The sequence below is a fragment of the Paroedura picta genome, chromosome 3 (genome assembly GCF_049243985.1).
Source record: "Paroedura picta isolate Pp20150507F chromosome 3, Ppicta_v3.0, whole genome shotgun sequence".
NCBI classification, from domain to species: domain Eukaryota; kingdom Metazoa; phylum Chordata; class Lepidosauria; order Squamata; family Gekkonidae; genus Paroedura; species Paroedura picta.
In genome coordinates, this window is record NC_135371.1 from 115,590,370 (window position 1) to 115,614,202 (window position 23,833).

At 43.6% G+C, this 23,833-nt stretch overlaps 1 protein-coding gene across 5 annotated transcripts in view; it reads left to right on the top strand.

The window, feature by feature from the left end:
* Positions 1-23,833, top strand: part of GABRB2 (gamma-aminobutyric acid type A receptor subunit beta2) — a 190,677-nt gene that overhangs the window by 139,951 nt on the left and 26,893 nt on the right. For all 5 annotated transcript variants that reach the window (XM_077327209.1, XM_077327211.1, XM_077327210.1 and 2 more), the window contains 2 exons: positions 5,063-5,215; positions 6,393-6,637. In XM_077327209.1, coding sequence (XP_077183324.1) covers positions 5,063-5,215; positions 6,393-6,637 — 398 coding nt within the window. The remainder of the gene's footprint in view (positions 1-5,062; positions 5,216-6,392; positions 6,638-23,833) is intronic.

A 23,833-nucleotide genomic window follows, 5' to 3' on the forward strand; every position in this document is an offset into this window, starting at 1 on the left:
AGTTGAGGAGCTTAAGGAATGCTTAGTTCATGGGTTACTTAAATAATCAGATAATCTCAAAAATGTCAGATAATCTCAACAATGGCAAATAAATTATGATGGATGAGCAGGAAGAAGGGCAGAAGATTCAGTGACAGAGTGATGGAAAGTAACACTGATATCTCTGATTGGGAGGATGTAGGAAACATGTTCTCCACTGGACATAGAACTGAAGGGGGGAAAGAGGCCAAGCAATGTCTGGCCATCTGTTTAACAGATGCCCAGTTCAGCCACACACCCTGTTGCCATGCCAACACACACACTGCTCAGAGGATGCCAGGGCTGGGAGATCTCACCAACCAGCCAGGTGCCTGTCATCGTTCCTCCTCCACAGCGGCAATGGCCCACTTAGATAAGTCTTGGGGGCTTTCTTTCAACCTAAAAGAAAAAATATGCTAGCTTTTCATGTTTTAGCACTAGGGATGGGCATGAACATTAATAAAAGTATTCCAGTTCATGAACTGAACCAAAACAAGCCAGAAACTACAAAATGGAATTTCAGCATCCCAGTGGACAAGCACACCTTTCAGTGATGGATTTCTCTCCCTCTCAAGTGGAAAGGGGCCAAAATGGAACCCTGAAATGGTTAACAGCCATTTAACCATAACAGCTTGATGGATCCGACCATCATCTACTTGGTATAAATGGCCAGAAGACATTTAAACCCTCCATTTTGCTTTCCCCTTTTCCAAAGGGAGGGAAGCAAAACAAAGTGCTGAAAAGCCAACCATTTTAGCCTCACAACAGACATATCCAACCACCTGACTGTAAGTCTGTAATTGCTGCCACCCATTTGGCTACTCTGTTTTGTTTCCTTTCCCTTTGGAGAGGGGGAAGGAAGCAAAACAGAGCAGTGAAATGGCTACCAGTCATTTAAACCTGCAGTTTTGCTTCCTCCACACACACTTCCAAAGGGAGGGAAGCAAAACAGTACCAAAAGGCTGCCAGCCATTTCAGCCTCATTGCGGACATGCTCACCCACCACATTATTTATTAATTATTATTTTATAATAATACACCAGTTTGGTGTAGTGGTTAGGAGTTCGGACTTCTAATCTGGCATGCCGGGTTCGATTCTGCACTCCCCCACATGCAACCAGCTGGGTGACCTTGGGCTCGCCACGGCACTGATAAAATTGTTCTGACCGAGCAGTGATATCAGCGCTCTCTCAGCCTCACCCACCCCACAGGGTGTTTGTTGTGGGGAGAGGAATGGGAAGGCGACTGTAAGCCGCTTTGAGCCTCCTTCGGGTAGGGAAAAGCGGCATATAAGAACCAACTCTTCTTCTTCTTCTTCTTCTTAATTATTATTTTATTTATAAATTACTACCTTCAAAGTCCGTTCCTAAGAACGGGCCTTGAAAGGGTCCCCTCCCCTGGCCCCCTGCCAGGCAGCTTAAGGTGGCTTTGGGCCACAGCTCACAGCCGGATCAAGTGGGGTGGGCAAGGGCTTGCCAGCTCGTTAGCAGGCCCGGGACAGAGCTCCTTAGCAGGCAGCCAGCAGACCGGGAGGCCCTCGTTAGCAGGCCCAGCCTAGCAGACCAAGAGACCCTTGTTAGCAGGCCCTCCACCATGACCCTTTGCCCAGAGCCCTCTCCCCTTTCCTGCTGCTGGCTCCAGGAACTGAAGCGCATCTTGGAGCAAAGAGGCTAGAGTCCAGGGATGGAGGGCGGGAGCTGCAAGAGCAGGGCCAATCAGGGTGCACCCAGCTTTGTTGGCTAAACCCTGATTGGCCCTATTCTAACTCGGACAGCCGGACACGTTCCACCCCAGGCTGTTTCACAAATATATAGAGGAACCATGGATGGATAAGGATAAGGCTGAAATGGCTGGCAGTAGGGCCTGCTCCTCAGCTGTTAGTTTTAAATGGCCAGCAGCCATTTAAACCCTCAGTTTTTCTTCTCCCTCCCATTTCCAAGTGAGGGGAAGCAAAATTGATTGCTGCAATAGCTGGCAGCCATTTCAGTCCTTCAGAAGGGCTGCATGCCCATCTGCTTTTAGCCTAAAACAGCAGGCAGACTGCCCTGATCAACTGCTAGATTTAAATTGACCAAACCCTGGACTCAAGCGAACAAAATGTCTGGGGAATTTTCAGGGGAAGTACCTCTCATAAACCTTGGTTGGGGGTGGGGGCTCAAAAGAGCCATATTACCGAGGCATTTGTGGTAGTGAAATGGATCATGGCCATCTATAGTTAGTACCTCTTGGTTGGAGATTCCAGATTTTCACAGCTTGATCCTAGAACCTGAAGTCTGTGTAGCACAGATGGGGCAGGGGCTGAAAGGGGAAACTGTTCCTTTGACTTTGTTCATTCATTTTGATGTGCATTAGGGGAGCTAACCATGAAGAACAACAGGGGAATGATGCTAAAGAGGTTTGCAGATAATGTGGAGGGGCATTGTCCAGCTAAGAAAGATCAGCTAGATCAGTGGTCCGCAACCTTCCGGTTGCCGCGGACCGCTGCACCGGAGTGGCAGGAGAGGGCGGCCCGGGCCCCCGCGCACACGCGGCAGCCCCAGCACAAACGCGCGTGCGCGGACTGCCGCACACACGCATTTGCGCCCAGCAAACGTTTGCGCCGCCGCCATGCCAGCGGCCGCGGCTCCTCTCCCGGCCCCTCTGAGCCGCCAGCAAATCAGCCGCCAAAGCAGCCGATTAGCTTGCGGCTCGGCAAGCTTCTCTTCCCCCCCCTCCCGAAACAAGAAGCTTGCCGGGCCACGAGTTAATTGGCCGCTTCAGCGGCCGATTTGCTTGCGGCCTGGCGAGCTTCTCACTTTGGGGGAGGCGGGAAGAGGGAGCTGCGGCCCGGCACCGGCCCGCGGCCCGAAGGTTGGGGACCACTGAGCTAGATCATGGATTGTAGGCACATAATAATTTTGTTTTTGTTTATTTTGCATAGTGCACTTTAGGTCTGTTCTTGTAGTACCTTGAGTTTATGTCTTACAGAAATAAAGTTGTTTAGTTAGAGAGAGCCTGCACCTGCCTTGGCTACTTGGCATGCTACAGCAATACCCCTCTGTGGATTTTACAAGCTGGACTTTTCCCAAGGTTGTGACATTTATATGGAGGGTAAGATGGCAGCTAATCTGTCCCAAAAGGTGACATGTCATAAGTTTATTACAGCTTCTCGCCAAAACAAAATATACAGAGCTATTTATGCTGATAGATTAAAGTGGGTAGCCGTGTTGGTTTGAAGCAGCACAACAAAACAAAATCAGAGTCCAGTGACACCTTTAAGACCAACAAAGATTTATTCAAGGCATGAGCCTTTAAGTGAAAGGCTGAGGAAGAGTGTTTGCACTTAAAAGCTCATGCCTTGAGTAAATCTTTATCGCCTTAAAGGTTCCACTGGACTCTTTTTTTGTTTAATTATCCTGACTGTACAAAAACTTGGAATGACCAATAGAACACTTTTTAAAAATAACAGTGATAGCTCATTGGTGTTAGGTTCTCTGCAACAATTCAGGCCAGGACAAAAGCAATCAGCTTCATCCACCAACTAGCATTACTGAAACATATATGGACCCTTTCAGGTGCTTGATGATGCACCATGGAATCGAAATTAGCTCCCTTTCCTCTCTACTACACAGATTTCCAATCTGAGTCCAGTGAACTATTTTTATTTTTGACAAACAATAAATCTGCAACAGAAAGATTAATTTCACTGTGAGGAAACAAGCTTTCAGACTGATGGAGTGACTGTGATTATTTCTTTCTTGTGTCACTCATTTGTTAGAACAGCTGTCATCTCTAGGGTTTCCTTAGACAGCAAAGAATAGTGCCATAAAAGAAGAATTACCACCATTGTGTTGGAGGCCCCTCTTTTATACTCAGGCCAACCGTGGAACAAAATGCCAGAGCTATGGTCATCCTGAGGGTCATACATTGTTTTCCTGTGGTGTTCAAATTGGGCCAGGGGTGGGGGGAGGTATTGCAAAGGAACAATGGGTTTTTTCAGATCCAATATGCACAGAAGTGGTGAAGGAAAATAGACTTTTATTGAAGCCCCTCTGGTAATATGCAGAAAAGGGATGAACAAGACATAAAGGAAACATGTCCCTGAGCCCCTGCAACTGATTGAGAATCCCAAAGCATGACAGTGGGTGGACTCCTAGAACCTGCTAACATGCTCAGCACTACTCTGTGGCCCAGCCTTAGGCAAAGTGCAATACTATAATAGTTGCCAGGAACTTATATACCATTTTAGTATCACACAATTTTCACTTGCCTGGATGCATGTGTGTTTTGGATCTTGGAGAAGAGTAATACATTTCAAAAGCAACTGATTTTGTCCGGGGTAGCAAGTGTCCAGTACAGATACTCCCTACATTCCAAAAGCAGTGTCAGCCTAACATAAAAATAATGCAATCCTAAAGTGTAATAACAACAGATAAATGAACAGTAAGGAAGAAAACATGTTTTTACAAACGAACATTTTCCACAAAAGCAATCTATTCAGATCCGACCCACAGGGGCAGTTGGAGAAACAGTGGGTCACCACTAACTTCTCAAATTGCAGTGGTTTTCTACAAAGTGCTTTACATAAGGGCCCAGTGGTAACCTATCTCTGGAGGCCCATGGTGGCAACTTGCTGCCCAGGGTGTAATTACCAACGAGGCCATACTAAAGGAAAACAAAATCCCGCCAAAACTTATACTGCTTGCTATTTAGGACAAGGTTCAGAATTAATAGGAATTTCCTACTGATTAGCATTATGTAGGCATTCATGTGAATTAATTTTCAGTCTTGGCATTATGGGTATTTTCAGAGTAGCAGTAAACCAATGGAAATTACAAGAAGTCATAAACTGGGAAGATGTTTTGGAAACACTGGGCAGCGTAGTTTTATACATGTATATATGGGAGCAAAATAGCAATTGACCTTTTGATGATTTTGAGCAGATTTGAGAAAGTGGTTGTTATCTGTATAACGGGGACTACTTTGCCACCATTAAAGTTGGTGAGTTGTAAATTAACATAATTTTGCAAGGTTGTAGAATTGTTAAGTGTTCCTTTTGTTTTAGGTTCCTATCCAAGGCTGTCGCTGAGTTTTAAGCTTAAGAGAAACATTGGCTACTTCATTCTGCAGACCTACATGCCTTCCATTCTGATCACAATTCTCTCGTGGGTTTCATTCTGGATTAACTATGATGCTTCAGCAGCAAGAGTGGCTTTAGGTAGATATTTTTGCTCGACTTATTACCTCTCAAGATTATGTACCAGGGACACATTCTAATAGATACAGTTTTTAAATACAGTATTCGCTGTGAAGTAAATTTAGCTGAAGTTATTTTAAAGGATTAAACTAAATATTTTCAGCAACATGTGAGGTTTTGTTGTGGCTTTCAGCTTTCTTGCACGCTCATTACATCGTATTTAAAATGCAGCATTTGAATCATTACAATTCAGCTAACATATTCAGCCATTTAATCTCTGAATTAGCTAACTGTATAATCACTGCAACTGAGATGAGGTCTGGTAACACATGTCATTTTTTAATTTATTGCTCTTTATTTTATCTTATCTCAATCACAAAGTTCCAACCACAAGCCCAAGGTGTTGGACAATTTATCGTCTTTGCTTCTCAGGTATAAATTAGATAAACTTGTAACAGAACTCTAACCCTGCAGCAAATAAGACCTGTTCTGCTTACTGTCATTTCAAATAGTGCAAGCAAAATAATAAGTGCCTTTAATTCTGAGAACACACCAGTCACTCATGTGGCTTGTTTATGTAGTAAAGGTTCAGATACTGTTTTCTGTGCACATAACAGTTACAAGGAATTCCAGGGCCTTCAAGCACCCATTCACAGTCTAAAATATCTTCAGGTAGTATAGCAATATACTAAATACTCTCCCTGATATTAGTGGCCTGAATTTGAAGTCCAACCATGAGGATAACTATCTTAACACAGTAGAGGTCCTGGCTCCTAGAGTTGTTGATACGCCCAGGATTCTGGGAGTTTATATGATACATCCCTTTTCTTTTCCATATCTCAAGAGGACACTGAGGTCTAAGGTCATGTTTCAAAGTTGTGGTACACTTATACTGAGTCTAGAAATATGTATGCTGCTCTTTCTAGATAAGATGGCCCTTGTTTTGTGTAGCCTATTCTCTCTTTATGTGCAGTCAGATGTAATACTTGAAAAATACTATCATTAGTAGCATTTTACATTTTCTCAACATTCCTGTAACTCTCAGAAAAATATATGGCCACTATTTCTTCTTGCAATTTAATAAATAATAGTTTTTCCTTGGGAGTAGTGCTGGCCTTTAAACAGGTTGACATACACTGATGCCTTTTTAACAGAATGTGTATTTTAAATTAAAGTTTATGTTATTGGCTTTCTCCAGGGATCACGACGGTTCTCACGATGACAACCATCAACACCCATCTACGAGAGACACTGCCCAAAATTCCCTATGTGAAAGCTATAGACATGTATCTAATGGGATGCTTTGTCTTCGTCTTCATGGCCCTACTGGAGTACGCCTTGGTCAACTACATATTCTTTGGCAGGGGGCCACAACGTCAGAAGAAAGCAGCAGAAAAAGCTGCCAGTGCAAACAATGAAAAGTTACGAATGGATGTCAATAAGGTAAATTAAAATGGAGTGTACTACAGTTGCATTGTTAGAGTTTTAGTATGCAAGTCCTTTTTAGAAATACTGTGAGTATGCCTTGGCTTGAAAATAGAGTCTTTCCAGATGACTTTTTTTTAAAGCAGCTTTCATTCTCAGGGCTATTCTTGATCTAGCCCTAGATTAACCATAGGCTTATTGCAGAAGGAATGGTAGCAAGACAGGGACATCTTGGAGAGCGCATGTCACAGGGACATCTTGGAGAGCGCATATTCAGCCGGTGCTGAGGCAGCTGCATTGGTTGCCGGTTGCAAGATCAAGTTTAAGGTTTTGGTATTGACCTTTAGGGCCATTCACAGTCTGGACTCCACATACCTGAGGAACACCTGTTGCCCCCCGCAAGGCCCCTCACTCTGCATGTGCAAATCTATTGGAGGTCCCCAGACCAAGGGAAATGCACCTTGCCTCAAACAGGGCTAGGGCCTTTTCTCCAGGCCCTGACCTGATGGAATGAACTCCCAGAAGAGCTAAGGGCCCTGCAGGACCTTTTATAGTTTTGCAGAGCCTGTAAGATGGAGCTCTTCCACCAGGTATTCAGTGGAGGCCAGGCCGATTAAGATCTGCGGCCCCTTCTTGCCTCAGCTGGCACAAAATGCTGACTCCTGTATATACATCTTTCCACTGAGGCACAGGATGGATAGAAGGGGTGCTCATGCTATGGGTTGCAGCGGTAGCCTTGGATCGAATGCTGCTGGGGGTTTTAAGGGAATGAGGATTGTTTATGTTTTTTATTGTGGGGTTTTAAGTACTGTAAACCGGGGGTAGTCAACCTGTGGTCCACCAGATGTCCATGTACTACAATTCCCATGAGCCCCTACCAGCGTTTTCTGGCATGGGCTCATGGGAATTGTAGTCCATGAACATCTGGAGGACCACAGGTTGACTACCCCTGCTGTAAACTGCCTCGAGCCAGTGAATAACTGGAAGTGGAAGATAATAAAATAGAGAGAGATTTCATTTATTTATTTATTTTTCGATTTATGACCTGCCACTCCCATGGAGTTGCTCGTGGCAGGTAATAATAATTGAAACCACATGAAATCCCCTAAAACAATGTAAGGTAAAGGTAAAGGTATCCCCTGTGCAAGCACCGGGTCATGTCTGACCCTTGGCGTGACGCCCTCTAGCGTTTTCATGGCAGACTCAATACGGGGTGGTTTGCCATTCCCTTCCCCAGTCATTACCGTTTACCCCCCAGCAAGCTGGGTACTCATTTTACCGACCTCGGAAGGATGGAAGGCTGAGTCAACCTTGAGCCGGCTGCTGGGATTGAACTCCCAGCCTCATGGGCAAAGCTTTCAGACGGCTGCCTTACCATTCTGCGCCACAAGAGGCTCAAAAAATGTAATAACCCCAATATAAAATGACCCATGACGGCGGATTCCCACCTCCACACCCCAGCTCAACAGATCTTGATAAAAATCTAATGCATTAAGGGGGAACAAGGGGGGCTGATGAACTGGCCAGACAGACAGTCATCAGTCAGTCATGTAAATTAAGAGTGATAGACATTTATTCCAGGAAGTGGACTACAGAAATCTTCAAAGAAAGAAAAGACATTAAAAAATGAAAGGAAGAGAAAAGTTGGGGCTCTGCAGCAGGGGTTGATTTTGCTAGTATTCATGTTCCCCTTGTTTTTGGTTTATTCAAGTACTCCCCCAATGATGAAAAAAATAATGAATTGGTCAAAAATGGAACAAGAGGGTCATTTCATCATGAGTCCCCTGACTTTCAGTTAGATTCTTTGGTGCATTTCACTCAGAAATGAATGCAGTAACTGGAAGAAAAACTACCTTTAACTGGTACACAATATTTGTATGTGTGTGTGGGGGGGGGTAGGGACTAGTATGCACTGGGGGTGCTTGGATCTGGAGTAACGATTACACACTCATTCCACCAAAAAGAATTATTTGGAAAGGCCTTTTGGTGCCTTACCCATCCTCCATCCTTTAACTGGGATCATCTCATTTATTTTCTTCTCTAAAGTTTAATGGGTCTTCAAACTGTTCCTTAGAAGAACAATCCAAAATGATGGCTAAAATATGAAGAGCTGGGAAGCTGTATGAAACTTTATGGCAGAACAAAAATGGTCTAATCTTAATGTCTTGTCAAGACACCAATAAGCCTGAATGAAAATATTTTCATTTCACTAAAATACAATATACGTTTTGTAAAATATACAGTTTGTAAAACTTTGTGATATGCATTTTGTAAAATTATACATGTAAAACATGGAATAATTTTTGCAACATACATTTGAGGGGGGGAAAGCAAATTGCTTGTCAACATTTTCAGGAAGTATGACATCTATAGAACTTAAAGAATTGTAATTCAAAATAAGATTGGTTCATACAGCTCTGGCCTATAATTTTTCATTTCTCCACCATTGCCACCAACAGCTTATTATTCTAATCATATGTAGTAATTCCAGGTGGTGAATAAGCTAAAGCAAGCCATGTCTAGACAAGATAGGCAGTTGGCACCACTGTTATATTTGTCTTATTGTACTTCTAGCTTGGAGCCAGCTTAGCGTAGTGGTTAAAAGTGGGAGCTTCTAGTCTGGTGAACAGGGTTTGATTCCTCACTCCTCCACATGCAGCCAGCTGGGTGACTTTGGGCTAGCCACAGTCCTGATATTACTGTTCTTACAGAGCAGTCCTGCCAGACTCCTCTCAGCACTACCTATCTCACAAGGTGTCTGTTGTGGGAAAAGAAATGGAAAGTGGTTGTAAGCCACTTTGAGATTCCTCCTGGTAGTGAAAAGCAAGGCATGAAAACCAACTCTTCTTCCATTCATAGTTAAATCAGTTTATGTAGAAGTTGCATGCTTGGATATAAGGGGGGTTGTACTTACTGATATTTACTGATTTTAATTGAAGTAAAATGCTGTTTTTGATAGTGACTTTGAATGAAAATATACAGGCTAACTCCTAATCATGTTTACTCAGAATGAAATCCCACTGATTCCAAGTAAGCTTGCTGCAGCCTGAAGCTGTTGCAGGAATTTCAGGCTGAAGACTTGGGTTTCTGAGTAGCTGAAGTGTTGACACAGTTGTACATACCAGGGAAGTCTGGGCTCTGGCACATATTGTTTATTGTTTATTTCAATAAAAGCTCCCAGGGTCAGTCAAAAACAATTTGCAGTGTCTGAAGAGATCTGTGATCATGTATTCCAAAGCCTTCATTCCATTTAAAAGCACCCATAGACACTCTTTCTCTCTCTGTAAGGGAGGGAGGGAGACGGTGAGAACTATAGCTGCTGTGCTGTGACAGTAGGTTTGTATCGCTTTTGCTTTCTTGTTTTCTCACACTGGAGCAGCTGTTAGACCAATAAAGAAGAGAGTTGGACAGTTATTTTGGCAAACCACTTCAGTTGTAATTTTATCTGTGCTGTTAGTCCTATGATATATCAATTTATAATATGCTTGCAACCAGAATTGGTAATGTCCTTATCTAAATGAGAAAATACATTTATTTTCCAATTTTCTGTCAAACTTGTTTTTACCCAGAATTATTTAGTTGCAACTCTGCCTCCAAACTCCTAGCATCAGTTGCTTTGTAGCAGCCTCAGCAAGGAAGAAATGGAGGGTCACACCAAGCACAGAGCAAAAACCAATTGGTGCCAAGTGGAAAATTAATTTTCATACAGCTCTGACATCCCTACGTGTTTCACATATGCTGCATCAGGGGATCTGAAATAAATACAAGAATAAATAAAATTCTAATCCCTGAGCCTAATATTATATGCTTGGATGTTTAGCTTTAGAAATGTCCCTGTATTGGATGTCTTCTTCATATGCTCAGTTTCTGGGTTTTGTTTGTTTGTTTTTGTCTTTTTAAAGTGTCTTTTAAATAATGCTTTTAAGATTTTTATTTATTCCTGTATTTGTTTCAGCTCCCCCCCCCCCATGAAATGATAACATGAAAAGATAAAATGATTCCTTCAGTGGCTGTTGCTAGGCAGCCACAGTATTCCAGGCTGGATTTCAGTGAGTAAAAAGCAGGGAGAGAGGGCTGGGCCCTTTCCAGGCCTGTTTTGGCCATTGAAGAAAGATTTGTTGGAGCCAGGCCCGTCTAGCATTGCCAGCTTCAGCTGTTATGGTGGAGGGCAGGATTTGGGCAGAGGGGAAGCCTCACCTGGGTATAATAGTATAGAGTTCACCCTCTAGATCAGCCATTTCTCCAGAGAGAAAGATCTCTGTCATCCAGAGTTCAGTTGTATATCTGGTGGATCTCCACATCTCTCTCCCTCCCCCCCCCCCCCTAAGTTGACAACCCTAGGTCTGGAAGCAAACTCCAGGTGACTTGGCCCAGTTTGCATGACTCAATTAGGCTGCTTGCTACTTTTCAACAGCTTACCACCCTAGGAAAAGCCAGTATGGTATAGCTGTTCCAACTTCAGAGTAGAATCTGGGAGACTCAGCTTCAAATCCGCATTGTACTGTGGAAGCTCACTGGATGATTTTGGACCAGTCACATACTTTTAGTCTATCTCCCTACCTCCTCCAGAGGGGAATAATATATGCTGCTATTGTCCCTATTGTAGAGAAAGGCTGAGTATAAATGAAGTAAATTAATAAATATAGTTGAAGATGGGAAGGATATAAAATAAAGGTTGGCAAATAGCTGAGTCGAGAATGGGCCAAAAACTATGGCTTCACACAATTGGGATAGTTTTCCTAAGTAGAGTTTCGGGCGGGGGGGGAGGGGAACTAGGAGGAAAGCTTAAGACAGAGTGCAGAGAAAGGTAGGTTGGCTGCTGGATGAAAAAGAAACAGGGTTGCCAACTCCAGGTTAGGAAATTCCTGGAAATTTGGGGGTGGGGCCAGGAGGGTTAAGGAGGAGAGTGGCCACAGAATGATATAATACCATGGACTCCACCTTCCAAAGTAGCCATTTCCTCCAAGGGAATTAAAGTTGCCACCAGGTTGGGGCTGGAGATCACCCAAAATAACAGCTGCTCTCCAGATGACTGAGATCAGTTCCACTGGAGAAAATGGCTGCTTTGGAGGGTAGAGTCTATGGCATGCCATGCTGAGGTCACGTCCCTCCTTGAACCTTACCCTCCCAATGCTCCACCCCCAAATATCAAAGAATTTCCCAAACTGGATCTGGCAACCCTAACAGGAACTGATCTTTGTATTTGGGGGATCTGTGTTTCCTGGAGAGCCACCAGGACTACTGCTGCTGTGGTGGGCAGATGAATCAGGTGTTGGGAGTATGATGGACAAAAAAAGATTGTGATGGAGTGGGGGGGGGAGCAAAAACAGAGAGGAGTGATGAGGTGAGGTAGAAAAAGAGTGTAGGGATGAAAGAAGAAGTGACAGGCATGTAAGGGGTGACAGAAGGGAGAAAGATTGTGAGAGAAATAGTGAGGGATGGAAGGAAGCAAAAGTGGTGGAAATGGGATAGCCGCAGCCACAAGTTTCTTGTGGGTCTTCACTTGTGAATATATCTAATTCTTAGCATGGTCCCATCAGAAGGTACCACATTCCAGAGACTGGAGCCATGATCAGAAAAGAAATATCTTATACAAATCTGAGGAAAGCCCCAGGTTTGCAGACATAGAGACTGCATGACCAGGCCTGCCATCAAATAGATTCAAGTGGGTAGTCATTTTGGTCTGAAGAAGCATAACAAAAATTGAATCCAATAGCACCTTTAAGACCAAAAGATTTATTCAAGGCATGAGCTTTCGTGTGCATGCACACTTCCTCAGACAAAATAGAACAAGTATTGGAGAAATAAAACTGTCCATGTGAATAATTAATGGCAAACACTATCCCAGTTGTAAAAATAAATTAAAAGACAATACTTTTGGAAGGGAGGTTTCTCCTCCATGTTCAACAAAGGTGGTCAATAAAATTAAAATGAGTGAGACTACAAGTCAAATAACAACTGACTTCAGCAGGATCCCAGTGGAGGGCAGGCTTTCACATTTCCACCTAGTCTAAGCAAACAAAGTTTCAGATCAATGGTCCCTGGAGGTGGTTACCAAAAGTTATGCAATTATATTTCAATGTATCCCACCAGAAAGATTCTTAAGTTCCCCCTCAGCAAACAACTAGTAAAGAGGCAATACCCAATCACGGCAATTGACCACCTTTGCCAGATACAGGCCATAGAGCAGGTTCTACCAGACAAACGGGGGAAAGGAGCGTATTCCATCTTTTTCACATTTCTGAAAACAGTTTCTGGTGAGCTTACTGAGCTTCATGATCTCTTGTCTGGAGATGGTACAGTGGGCACGTCTGCATGCCAGACAAGGCTTCTTAAGACCTCATCAGCCGAGCATCATGTACAAGATGGACAACCTCTGACTATAACACCAGTGATGAAACAGCCTACAGTGGTGGATGGTCATCCCCAACTTGACAATGGGGAAAAGGTTTCTTCTCCAACAAGAACTGGAAGTCTTCATGGATGCCAGTCTTCTAGGTTGGGGAGCCACTTCACAAGGCAAGCTAGTTCAGGGAACCTAGTCCACTCCCGAGAAATCTCTACTGTTAAAAGGGCTATATCTTTGGCTCTGAAATGCCTGAAGAACCTGGTTGTGGAGAAATCTGTCCTAATTCAGACAGACAGTTAGGCTGCCCGGGCCTATATAAATCATCAGGGTGGGGATCCAGGTCCTTCCAGTGCAATTCGGAAGCTCTCAAGATACTCCGGTGGGCCAAACGTCACCTTCAGTCTATATGGGCGGAGTACATCCAGGGTATGGAGAATCATCAGCCAGGCTGGCTCAGCAGGTCAACATTATTGGGGGGACAAGGAGCCTTAAAGAAAAGAGGTTTTTCATCAGATAACCTGATCCTTAGATATACCCATGGTAGACCTATTCGCATCATACCAGAATCATCAGGGTCCCAAATACTTCACCAGATTTTTCCATCTGGAGATGGAGGCAGTGGATGCTTTTCTGGCCCTATGGCCGAAGGAGTTACTTTATGCATTTCCACCAACTCCAATTCTGCCAAAGGTACTAAGAATAAGGGCTCTCAGAGCCGAAGTAACTCTTGTAGCACCACACTGGTCAAGGATGCCATGGTTCTCTTCTATCCTTCAACTGATGACACACAGCCCCTTGCATCTGCCGTTCATTCCAGATCTTCTGCAGCAAGGGCCAATGTGGCACCCAGAGCCAGAGTGATTTTACTTAGCTGCCTGGAAACTGAATGGCAGCATCTGTTGAACGCTGGTTACATCCTCAAGGTATCAGACACGATGCTTTCTGCTAGATGAAAATCCACCAGTAGAATCTACAAGGACACCTGGAAGATGTTTAGGCTTTGGTGCCAGAAAAAGCATATTGTGCCCACAAAGCCCGGGCTACAAGGCATTCTAGAGCTCCTCTAGGATGGCTTAGATCAAAGTCTGAAAGTGTCCAGCCTGTGCAGACAGGTAGCAGCGATTTCCACCGTGATTCCTAAAGTCCAGAAGGTGCATCTATCTAGACATCCACAAATCATTCAATTTCTGAATGGAGTTTTCTTACTAGGCCCTCCAACAAGACATAGATTTCCCACCTGGAAATTAAAAGTGGTTCTTAATGCGCTCCCAAAGCCACCTTTTGAACGAGTGGCAGAAATAAGTCTTACGTTTTTACTTATGAAGACACTTTTCCTAGTTGCCATCACATCTGCAAGACGAATCTCCAAGTTGGGAGCTGTATCTTCAAACCCGAAATTATGTGTTTTCCACAAGGACAAGGTCACCTTACCAAAGGTGATACATCTATTCACCTTCTGCCCTAATCCATGCTCTAGATGTTCAAAGGGAAGGCCGACTTTAAGAAGACAGAATGTATCTTCATCTCAGTCACAGTGCCTAACAAGGGTTCAATAATGCCCAGGTATTATGGAAGCCTATAAGGCATTGCAAATTCAAATCCCACAGGGGATACTGGCACGCTCAGTATGCAGCATAACCACAACAGCCGCCTTCCTCAACCAAACTTCCATAGTGGAGATATATAGAGTGTCTACTTGGTCATCAGACTCCATATTCACCAAGACTCCATATTCACCAAGGTGGACTTGTATAGCTCTGCAGAAACAGTGTTTGGTATATTCATGCTTCAGGAGGTCATTTCTAATTAGACAACTTCCCACCCAAGGACACTGCTGGGGTGGGTCCCAAGATGTCCTTCATCTCTGAGGGAGAACGATTGGTCTAACCTGTGAGAGGGTCCTTTTCCCCAGAGGTACAGGAAGACATCTTTATCCCTCCCTAGAAGCTGCTATCTATCTCTCTTAACCCTATGTGTGTGAGGTATAATTTTTGTTGAGTTTGATAGCAGTTTATTAGTAGTGCCAGTCATAGTGGAACAGCATTGGAAGTTTCAGACTGGGGATCCTGGCATGCCCACACGGGAAACAGGAAGGAGGAAAAAAACTCCTGCCTGCCTGAGTCGAGTGGCGAGAAACACCCAAGATGGCTTCCTATACCTCTGGGGAGAAGGACCCTCTCACAAGTAAGACCAATGGTCATTCTATTTACCCTGGGATTTTCTAGGGTTAAGTTGCTATTTATTTGCATTGGGGGACCAAAGGAGGATAGAAAAGTGTCAGCTCAGACACTGTCCAGATGGATTGGTAGAGCTATTAGGGGATGTTATAGCAGGGCCAGACTTCCATACCCATTGAACATTCATGCACATTACACTAGGGCAATGGCTTCTTCTATGAAGTGCAAATGGGCAAGGCAATTCTTCACTTCTTCAAGTAGTGGAGCATGCCCCACTATCTGGTGCATAGTTTGCTGGAATTCCCATGTGGTACTGCACAGAAGATCAACAATGTTGTTCATCAAGTATCTTTTGTGCAGGCATGCAAACCCTCCCTCCTACCCTGCTGCATGCTCTGCTTCAGCGGCACTAGAGTTACTGAGGGTTAAGAGGATGCTGCTGCACAGTAGTACACGTCCCTAGGCAGGAACAAGCTTCTGACTCTGGTACACAGCACCATCTAGAGAATTTTAACTAGAAAGACCTATCCAATGGCAGGCTTGTTCATGCAGTTACAGGTAAGTGCAAACTTATTTTTGATTTACATTGAGGGAATGCCTGTAATCTGTAGAAATGATTTAAGTATTTATAGAAGAACTGAATGAAAAGAGTTTTTGTTTGTAGCACCGTCCGCAGCCAGTGCAACAACAAAAGTCTAATTTTGGCCTCCCCTCTTGGTTGCATGAATTAAAGTATAATTGAACACTCTACCTTTATGCTTAGTTCTCTAGCATGTGTGGAAATATATAGATTATACATAATGTATAAATTACATAATGAATACTGCTTGACTGTTCTCATGAGCAAGAAATGAGGAAAATCATGGACTGCAGAATTAAGGTCTGAACCTTAACTAGTTAATGCAAATTTTAGGAATGTTCAAAGGGTTTTAGAATGAGGTTTCCAGCTGAGCTTAAATATTAACCACAAGAAGTATCCCTACATATGACATGAGTGTTTCATCACCTGACTTCTGGTGCAGCCCCACATTGGGACTGCACCTGCACAGGCCAGCCATGGTCATTTTCTAGCTTAAACATAGCTGCTATAATGGGGGCACCCATTATAATGGGGGCATCACATTTGTTCGTGCATGTGCTGTTTTTCACTCTGCACACCATGTGTTCAGGATGCTCACCTTTTTTTGCTGCTGCATGTGTCAAACAGGTTTCTAGCTTCACTCAGGTTAGACTTGGAATTTGGCCTTTCTTTAGAAAGTTTGTTTGATTGAAAATTTTGAAAATCTTCCAATGTTACAGCAAACTTTGCTGACAACCAGATGGCTGCCTAATTTGTGATTTGTGAAGCCTATGATCCCATGATGGCAACCAAGGCCTTACTTTATAAGTGCACTATTTGCTCCACTAAGATGCCCACCTCAGATGACCATCTGCTTTGTCTTCTTTGTTTGGGCAAGAGCACCTGCAAAAAATTCATCATGAGCACCTGCAAAAAATTCACTGCAAAAGCATGTTCAGATTGAGCCTCCATATTACAAGCAGCTATGTGGGAAAAAGTCTTATCTGCAGCTCCTCCAGTTCAACTTCAGTAGACTTGAGCCCATGATTGGATCCAGCAGCCATAGCTGAAATAATGTTTTATTGGTTCCATTGGACCAAACCTCAGTTCAAAAAAGGTCTGCTCTGGCAGCCCCTCAAGTGAGGGATTTTAGATCAGCTTCCCCAAATTCTACCCTGAGAAATTCCCAGTGGCCACAGTCTGAGCCTTCTGCTAAGCAATGGTGGTCCAAACACAGAGACAAAGAAGTTTCAATTTCTAAGGCTACTAAATCACCCGTAGCCTCAACCCTGGCCATAGTTCCAAACATAGGGCTCCACCAAGAACTCTGTCTCCTTGTTTGGGCAGTCAGGCAGTCTTGGATGTGAATTAGGTGGATTCCCATATCACAGCAACTCAGAAGAGCTCTTTGGTGAGCTTCAGCCCCCATCTATTTGGCACCTGGCTGAGCATACTCAGAAATACTTTGTCACCCATATAACTGGATGGGATAAGTCTCACCAATTTATGGAACCTGAGTTAGCTCAGGATGAGTTTGGGTAACCATCATTGGAGCCACCCTTCCAGGTACCATGTTATGAGGGTATAGATGCCTTCTCCATCACCTCCTGTGTAGACTCAGCTTCCAAGGCATCCCCAGATGATGCTGTAGGAGACTCCACTCCCATATCTCCTAGAGAAGATCTGTCATTATCTGGGGAGCAGGTGGCCAGGATGGCTAAAACTCTAGACATTGAGGTGACAATTTTGGATAATAGACCCAGAGATAAAGTATTTATACTCACGTGCTTTGGGGTTCCTGTTTTCTGGGATACTGTTTGGTTATTAGGAACTGTAATGCATGCTAACTATTGATGCTTCTCAATTATGTGGGAATACACAGTTAAGGGCTCTCTGCCTAGGAGCTCTGGGACATTTCTCAAAGAGAGGTGCATATTAACATTCTAGACTTATGCATGGTTCTAGATATTAACATTCTAGACTTATGCATGGTTCGCTTAACTCTGATTTCATTTGCAGGCATGGTTAGAGTTAAAAAGGTCCTGGTGCAGACAGACAGTGCAGCAGCCATGTATATATCTTAATAAACAAGATGGTATCTAGGTTCCTATAAACAGAAATGTTGGAAATTTAGAGGATGGCTCTGGAATCGGGGGTTACATTGAAAGCAGGTTCCTTAAATATTTATTTTTATTTATATCATTTACTGCCACTACCGGGCTAGCCGGCTTTTGGCAGTTTACAGTAATAAAACAATGATACAGTAAAAAACATTACTTACAACTACAGTCATCCAAAATATCTACAGCAATATCCCCCAAAGAACTATACGCACCCCCACCCCCAACAAACCCCCTCTCACCAGACACCATGCCTCAAGGGAGATGTTTGAGATTTAGATGTGTGGGATATCTCCCTGGGGGAGAGACCCCAAGATCTTCTTTGCTCTGGCCTCAACCAAATGCCTGGTGGAAGATCTCCATCTTGCAGTTCCCACTATGTCAGTTCCGACAGGGCCCTCAGCTCTTCTGGGAGCTCATTCCACCAGGTCAGGGCCAGGTGCACTTCCTTTGGGCCAGGGATCACCAATTGATTAGTTCCCATAGAGCAAGGTGATCTGTGGGGAGCCTAAGAAGATAGACAGTTTCTCAGATATGCCAGTCCCAGACCACGAACAGCCTTGAAGATCAATACCAAAACTTTGAACTTGATCTGGAACACCAGCAGTAGCCATTGCAGCTGTTTCAGCACTAGCTGAATATGCGTCCTCCAAGATGTTTCCATGAGAACCTTTGCTGTCACATTTTGTACCAGTTGTAACTTCCAGGTCAAGGATGTTACAGATATGCTGAACAGGGTTTATACCATCAATTTTGAGTGGTCAATCAATCCGATATACATTGAGAAAGTGTTTGACCTATGGGTTTACCCAGCTGTGCAACAATTTGCCATGAGGGAGCCTACATAGACATCCAATGCTAAGGAAGCTTCTAACAGGCTGTTTCAGGCAGAACATTTTCAGAGACTTTTAAAGGAAGCCACAAGTTTTAACTATGAGGTTGAAGCTGTGGCAAGTTCTGCCTCTGACAAACCAAATAGATCAGCCAACTAGATGTTTTTTTTAAAAAACAATGAAAAAAGCTTACAGTCTTCCCCTTTGTTGAAGCATTTGAGGACATGATGAGGGCAGTACCAAAGGGTGGAATGTCCCTGAACTCAGTTGCAAAAAAGTTTTATATGCACGCCGAGGACACCATGTGGCTATGTTCTCTGGGGCAGTACTGCCGATGGATGGAGATAATGTTTTGAAGGATCTTGTTGATAGGAAAAACGAGACAGTTTTTTAAAAGGCACACAAAGCTAATCTGTTAGCCATTGGAGCAGATGCTGTGTTATCAAATTTCGCTAGGGCAGCAGTAGTGTGGGCAAATGACCTGTTATAAGATAGCGAGCCAGATCCATTAGTATTAAGATGTTCTCTGTTAACATCAAGAAAGCCTGTCATTTTGTAGCAGACACATCCCAAGGTACGCTGCAGTTTTCAGCCAGAGCAGAAGCAGCAAATATTGTGAACAGATGAAACTTGGAAAGTAGATACCCTTTCAAAGTCTAACCCAGCTATGTGAAGGTCTTCAGATACTGCTCTTTGAAGAAGGAGCTCTGGACAAGGTTCTCATGGAGACATGAGAAAAGAAGAAAGCTATGCCTTCTACCTCAATGCCAAATGACAATGCCTTTAAAGCCAAGACTTATCCATTCTTTCACTCATAGAAATCCCAGGGTGTTCACAGAGATCGTTTCATAGGGGGTCATTCCTTTCCATACCAATCCAAGTACCAAAAAAGGCAGTTCCAACCAAATAAGCATATCAACTGGTGTTCAGTTCCCCCCAGAAAATGCAAAATGGTGCCAAAATTGGGGGTCAACTCCAGAACTTTTTTCATATCTGGAAGCAGTCAATCACAGACCAGTGGTCCTTGTAATCCTGTAATATGGATACAAAATAGAATTTATACAGTTGCCCCCACACAGTTTGTTTTGTTTATGGTACCCAATCACTCTACCAAAGCACTTCTAGTCCAGGAAGCGATCCAACCCTTACTGGACTTAGGTGCCATAGAAGAAGTTCCTAGTACACAGATATTCATATGCCTATATTGGATCCTTTTTAGAGTACCCAAGAAGTCAAGGGACTGGAGGGCTCTATTAAACTTAAAATACCCCACCTTTGGGAAGGAGTCACTTCACTCCATTACAAGCCCTTCAAAAGAGCAATTATATAGCTTCTCCAGACCTAAAAGAAGTCTACATATACCGATCCATGTCACCTGAAGACAATGCCTCAGGTTTTCATTCAGGGGTAGGCATAATCAATATAGATCCTTACCATTTGGCCTTTCTTCATCACTTGGTGGTGGCACTCAGACAGAGAGTAATGCATGCGTACCCTTACTTCAACAACATTTTGATGAAGGGAAAGGATTTATAAAGGACATTGTGACCATAACTGTGGGCCTACTACAAGAACATTTTTGGATAAATCTTCAGAATAGCCAACTAACTCCTTCCAGGGAGCTAATTGATTTAGGGGCAGTGATAAATATAATGCAATCAAAAGTGCACCTAACTCCAGACAGAGTCTCAAAGGTATGGAACTTGGTATGGAATGTTCAGGAAACAAGCCAAGTCAACCTGATGATTCTAGCTGAACTTTCTTCTTATTGCCGCAATAGAAATGTTACCATCTGAAACCATTAAGTTGACACTGCTCCTCCTGCAAAAAGGCATTGCTGGAAAGAGACACAAACTAAAGAGGGGTCTGAAGTAGTGGTACTCGGAGGTGACTCTAACTCAAGGGATACTATTTTCTCAACCAATACAAGTTATTATTCCAACAGATGTGAGTCTATAAGGATGGGGGTAGGGGCACATTGCCTCAATTGGATAACACAGGGAAGATGGTTAAGGACAGAATCAACTTACAGTATGAGTCTTCTAAAATTAAGAGCTATCAAGTTAGCGCTAGGGGCATTCAAGGATGTAGTGTGGAAAAATATGTCTTGATAAGAACAATTTCACAGCAAATGCCCACATAAATTGGCAGGGAAGCACCAAAGTGTTAACCTTACACAAAGAGGCAGAAAAGATTTGTCAGTGGGCAGAGCAAAATCTGCTAGGTCTGAAAGCACAACATCTTCAGGGAGTTCAGAATGTGAGAGCCAGCCAGTTACGTCGAAAGGACCCTGTGGAGTGATCACTCAACAAACAGATCTTCCAACAACTAGTGTCAAGGTTTGGAAAGCCCATGATGTACGTATTTGTGATGGCCAAGAATCAGAAAGTGGACAGGTTCATGTCCAGATTCAAGAACAAGAAGGCAGTAGGAATGGATGTACTACTTCAGGACTGGCCACCCAGACTCCTGTATGATTTCCCCCCAACTCATCTACTGAGCAAGATGTTAGCCAAAATGCAAAGAACAGAAGCAGATCTGTTTGTGCCATATTAGCCGAGAAGGCCTTGGTTTTTGGACCTGGTACAACTAAGGGCAGAGGATCCTGTAATACCAGACCTTTTGACAAAGTCTGATTTGGCACCCAGATCCTTAATGGCTTAAATGGCATGGAAATAGAGTTCAGTCAGGTATCCCTAGAGAAATTGTGGATGTGATGTTCCAAGCCAGGCTCCCAGCAACCAGAATAATTTATCATTATACATGGCTAGCTTTTGAAAAGTAGGCATGAAAGCATAAAATATATCCACTTAAGCTGTACAATAAACTTGGGAAGCAAGGTGTCAGAGTCCACAATTGCAAACTGGATTAGATTGTGTATTAGATAGGTTTATGAGTCACAGGGGTTGAGACAGCCCAATAAAAGTACATCCCATTCTATACGCAGCATTCAGATCCAGGTCTTTGATTGAAGAAATTTGCAGGACATCTACTTGGTCCTCCTTGATAACCTTAATTTGTCACTATAAAATTGAAGCTCTGGAAGCAGAGAATGTAATTTTTGGCAGATGTGTTAATATTTCTGAAATCTTAGTAAGTTATTATGGAGCTGGGCTATTCTATGCCTGGATGGGTCAGCCTGCCATGATCCTGGAAAGACACATTAATTTGCATAAACCTGCCTGGACCAAGTGGAGCATGCCCTAACCAGTCTTGAAAAACTTTGCCCCACTGAAGAGAAGGAACCTTCAAGTAAACCAGTGTTTCTTTTTCTGATGGCAATTACCGCTACCGGGCATGTGACTGAATTTGCCTCCTTACGGATAGACCCTACACTCCTGAAGGTCTTTAACAGTAATTGGCCTTACATCCTAGCCCTGGCTTTCTAACTGAGGTGGTATTAAGTTTTCACCTAGCTCAGGCAGTGGTATTTCCTGTGGTTTTTCCCTCTTTGACTACTCAGACCAAGAAAGCTCCACTCTAGATATCAAGAGAGGTGTGCTTTATTACTTTGAGAGGACAACAGTTTTGAAAGGACAAAAAGTTGTTTATTTGTTCTTGGGGCCCAAAGAAAGGGAAAGCAGCTCCCTCCCCGTCCATTGCCAGGTGGATAATGACTGCAGTTCATTCCTGTTATGATGCTGCTAGGAAACAGTGCCCCGTCAATTTGAAGGCACATTCCATGTGGTCCATAGCGGCCTCTGCTGCATTGCATGGAAAGGCTCCATAATTTGATATTTGCAGAGTTGTAGCCTTGTCAAGAGAGGAGACTTGTCAAGCATTATGCACTGGAACAGCAAGCAAGGAAAGGAAGTTGTGGAAAAAGCTGTTCTGCAAGAGCCAGCTTGGTGGAGTGTTTAAGAGCAATGGTTTATAATCTGGCAAGCCAGGTTTGATTCCCTGCTCCTCCACAGGCAGGCAGCTGAGTGACCTTGGGCTAGTCACAGTCCTAATATTTCTGTTCTCACAGAGAAGCACTGTCAGACTTCTCTCAGCCTCATCTACTTCATAGGGTGTCAGTTGTGGTGAGGGGGAAAGAGGGAGCTGCTTTGAGACTTCATCTGGTAGTGAAAAGCAGGGTATAAATACCAACTCTTCTTTTTTATTTTAAGCAAGAGGTTCAAGCCTCCACCATTACAGGTGGGTAGGTAAAGGGGCTCATGGTGGTGTAGGGGAACTGAGGAAGAAGGGATTGTCCCACCCATAGAATACATGGTGGAAGCTGCAAAAACCAGTGTACAAGATTAAAGAACCCCATTTTAAAGGGGCTCGTGGTGACATAGGGGAACTGAGGGAAGAGGGGGTGTCCTGCCCATTGGGCATATGGTGCATGGTGTGGAAACTAGCACACACATGGGCAGAGCACACCCATTATAGGAGCTTTGTTTAAGCTAGAAAAGAAAATGACCATGACTGACCTGTCCAGGCCCAGCCCCAGGCCTAATGTGTGTCTGCACAGAACATGTCAATGAACAACAGTTACAGGTAAGCCAACTATTTTTTTTATCAAATTAAAGATTTGTGTGGGGATATGTTTACTGGATATGTTAAAAGTGACTTTTTATTACAAAGTGTATTAGCTGGAATATATTTTGTACAGAAATACCACATCAAATTCCAGCATTATGTTTGGAGATGTTTACAGTATATACTGTAGCAGTGTATTTGAAGAGAAGTAATCCAAAAATAATGTTTGCCTTACTTACTTGGGTTTGCAGCTGTCTCAGCCAAGTCAGCTGCAAGCCTTTTCAGCATGGCAGTTCATTCCCCCCTCTACCAAAGTGAGGGAAGTAATGTGACACACTGAAATTGCTTGTAGTCTTTTTAGCCTGGCAGCGGAGAGGTGCACAGTCTTTGCTATCAAGCTAAAATAGCTAGCAGGCTTGGCAGCCGTTATAGTGGCCAATTTTGCAAAATTGGAGATTTAAGTGGCTCAGAGCCATTTCAAACTAACGGCTGAGGAGCTGCCCTGCTCAGTTGCTAAGTTTAAATGTCCTGAACCCTCAGCCAAATGAGCCAGTCCAATAATTGTTTGGGGAAGGTGCCTCCTCCAAACTTGACTTAAGCGGGGGGGGGGGGGGGGGGGACAAACTGGCCAAATTCATTGCCATGTTAAGGTTGTGAACCAGTTCAAGTCCATCCCTAACTAGGACAACCAGAAAATTAGTAGACAATA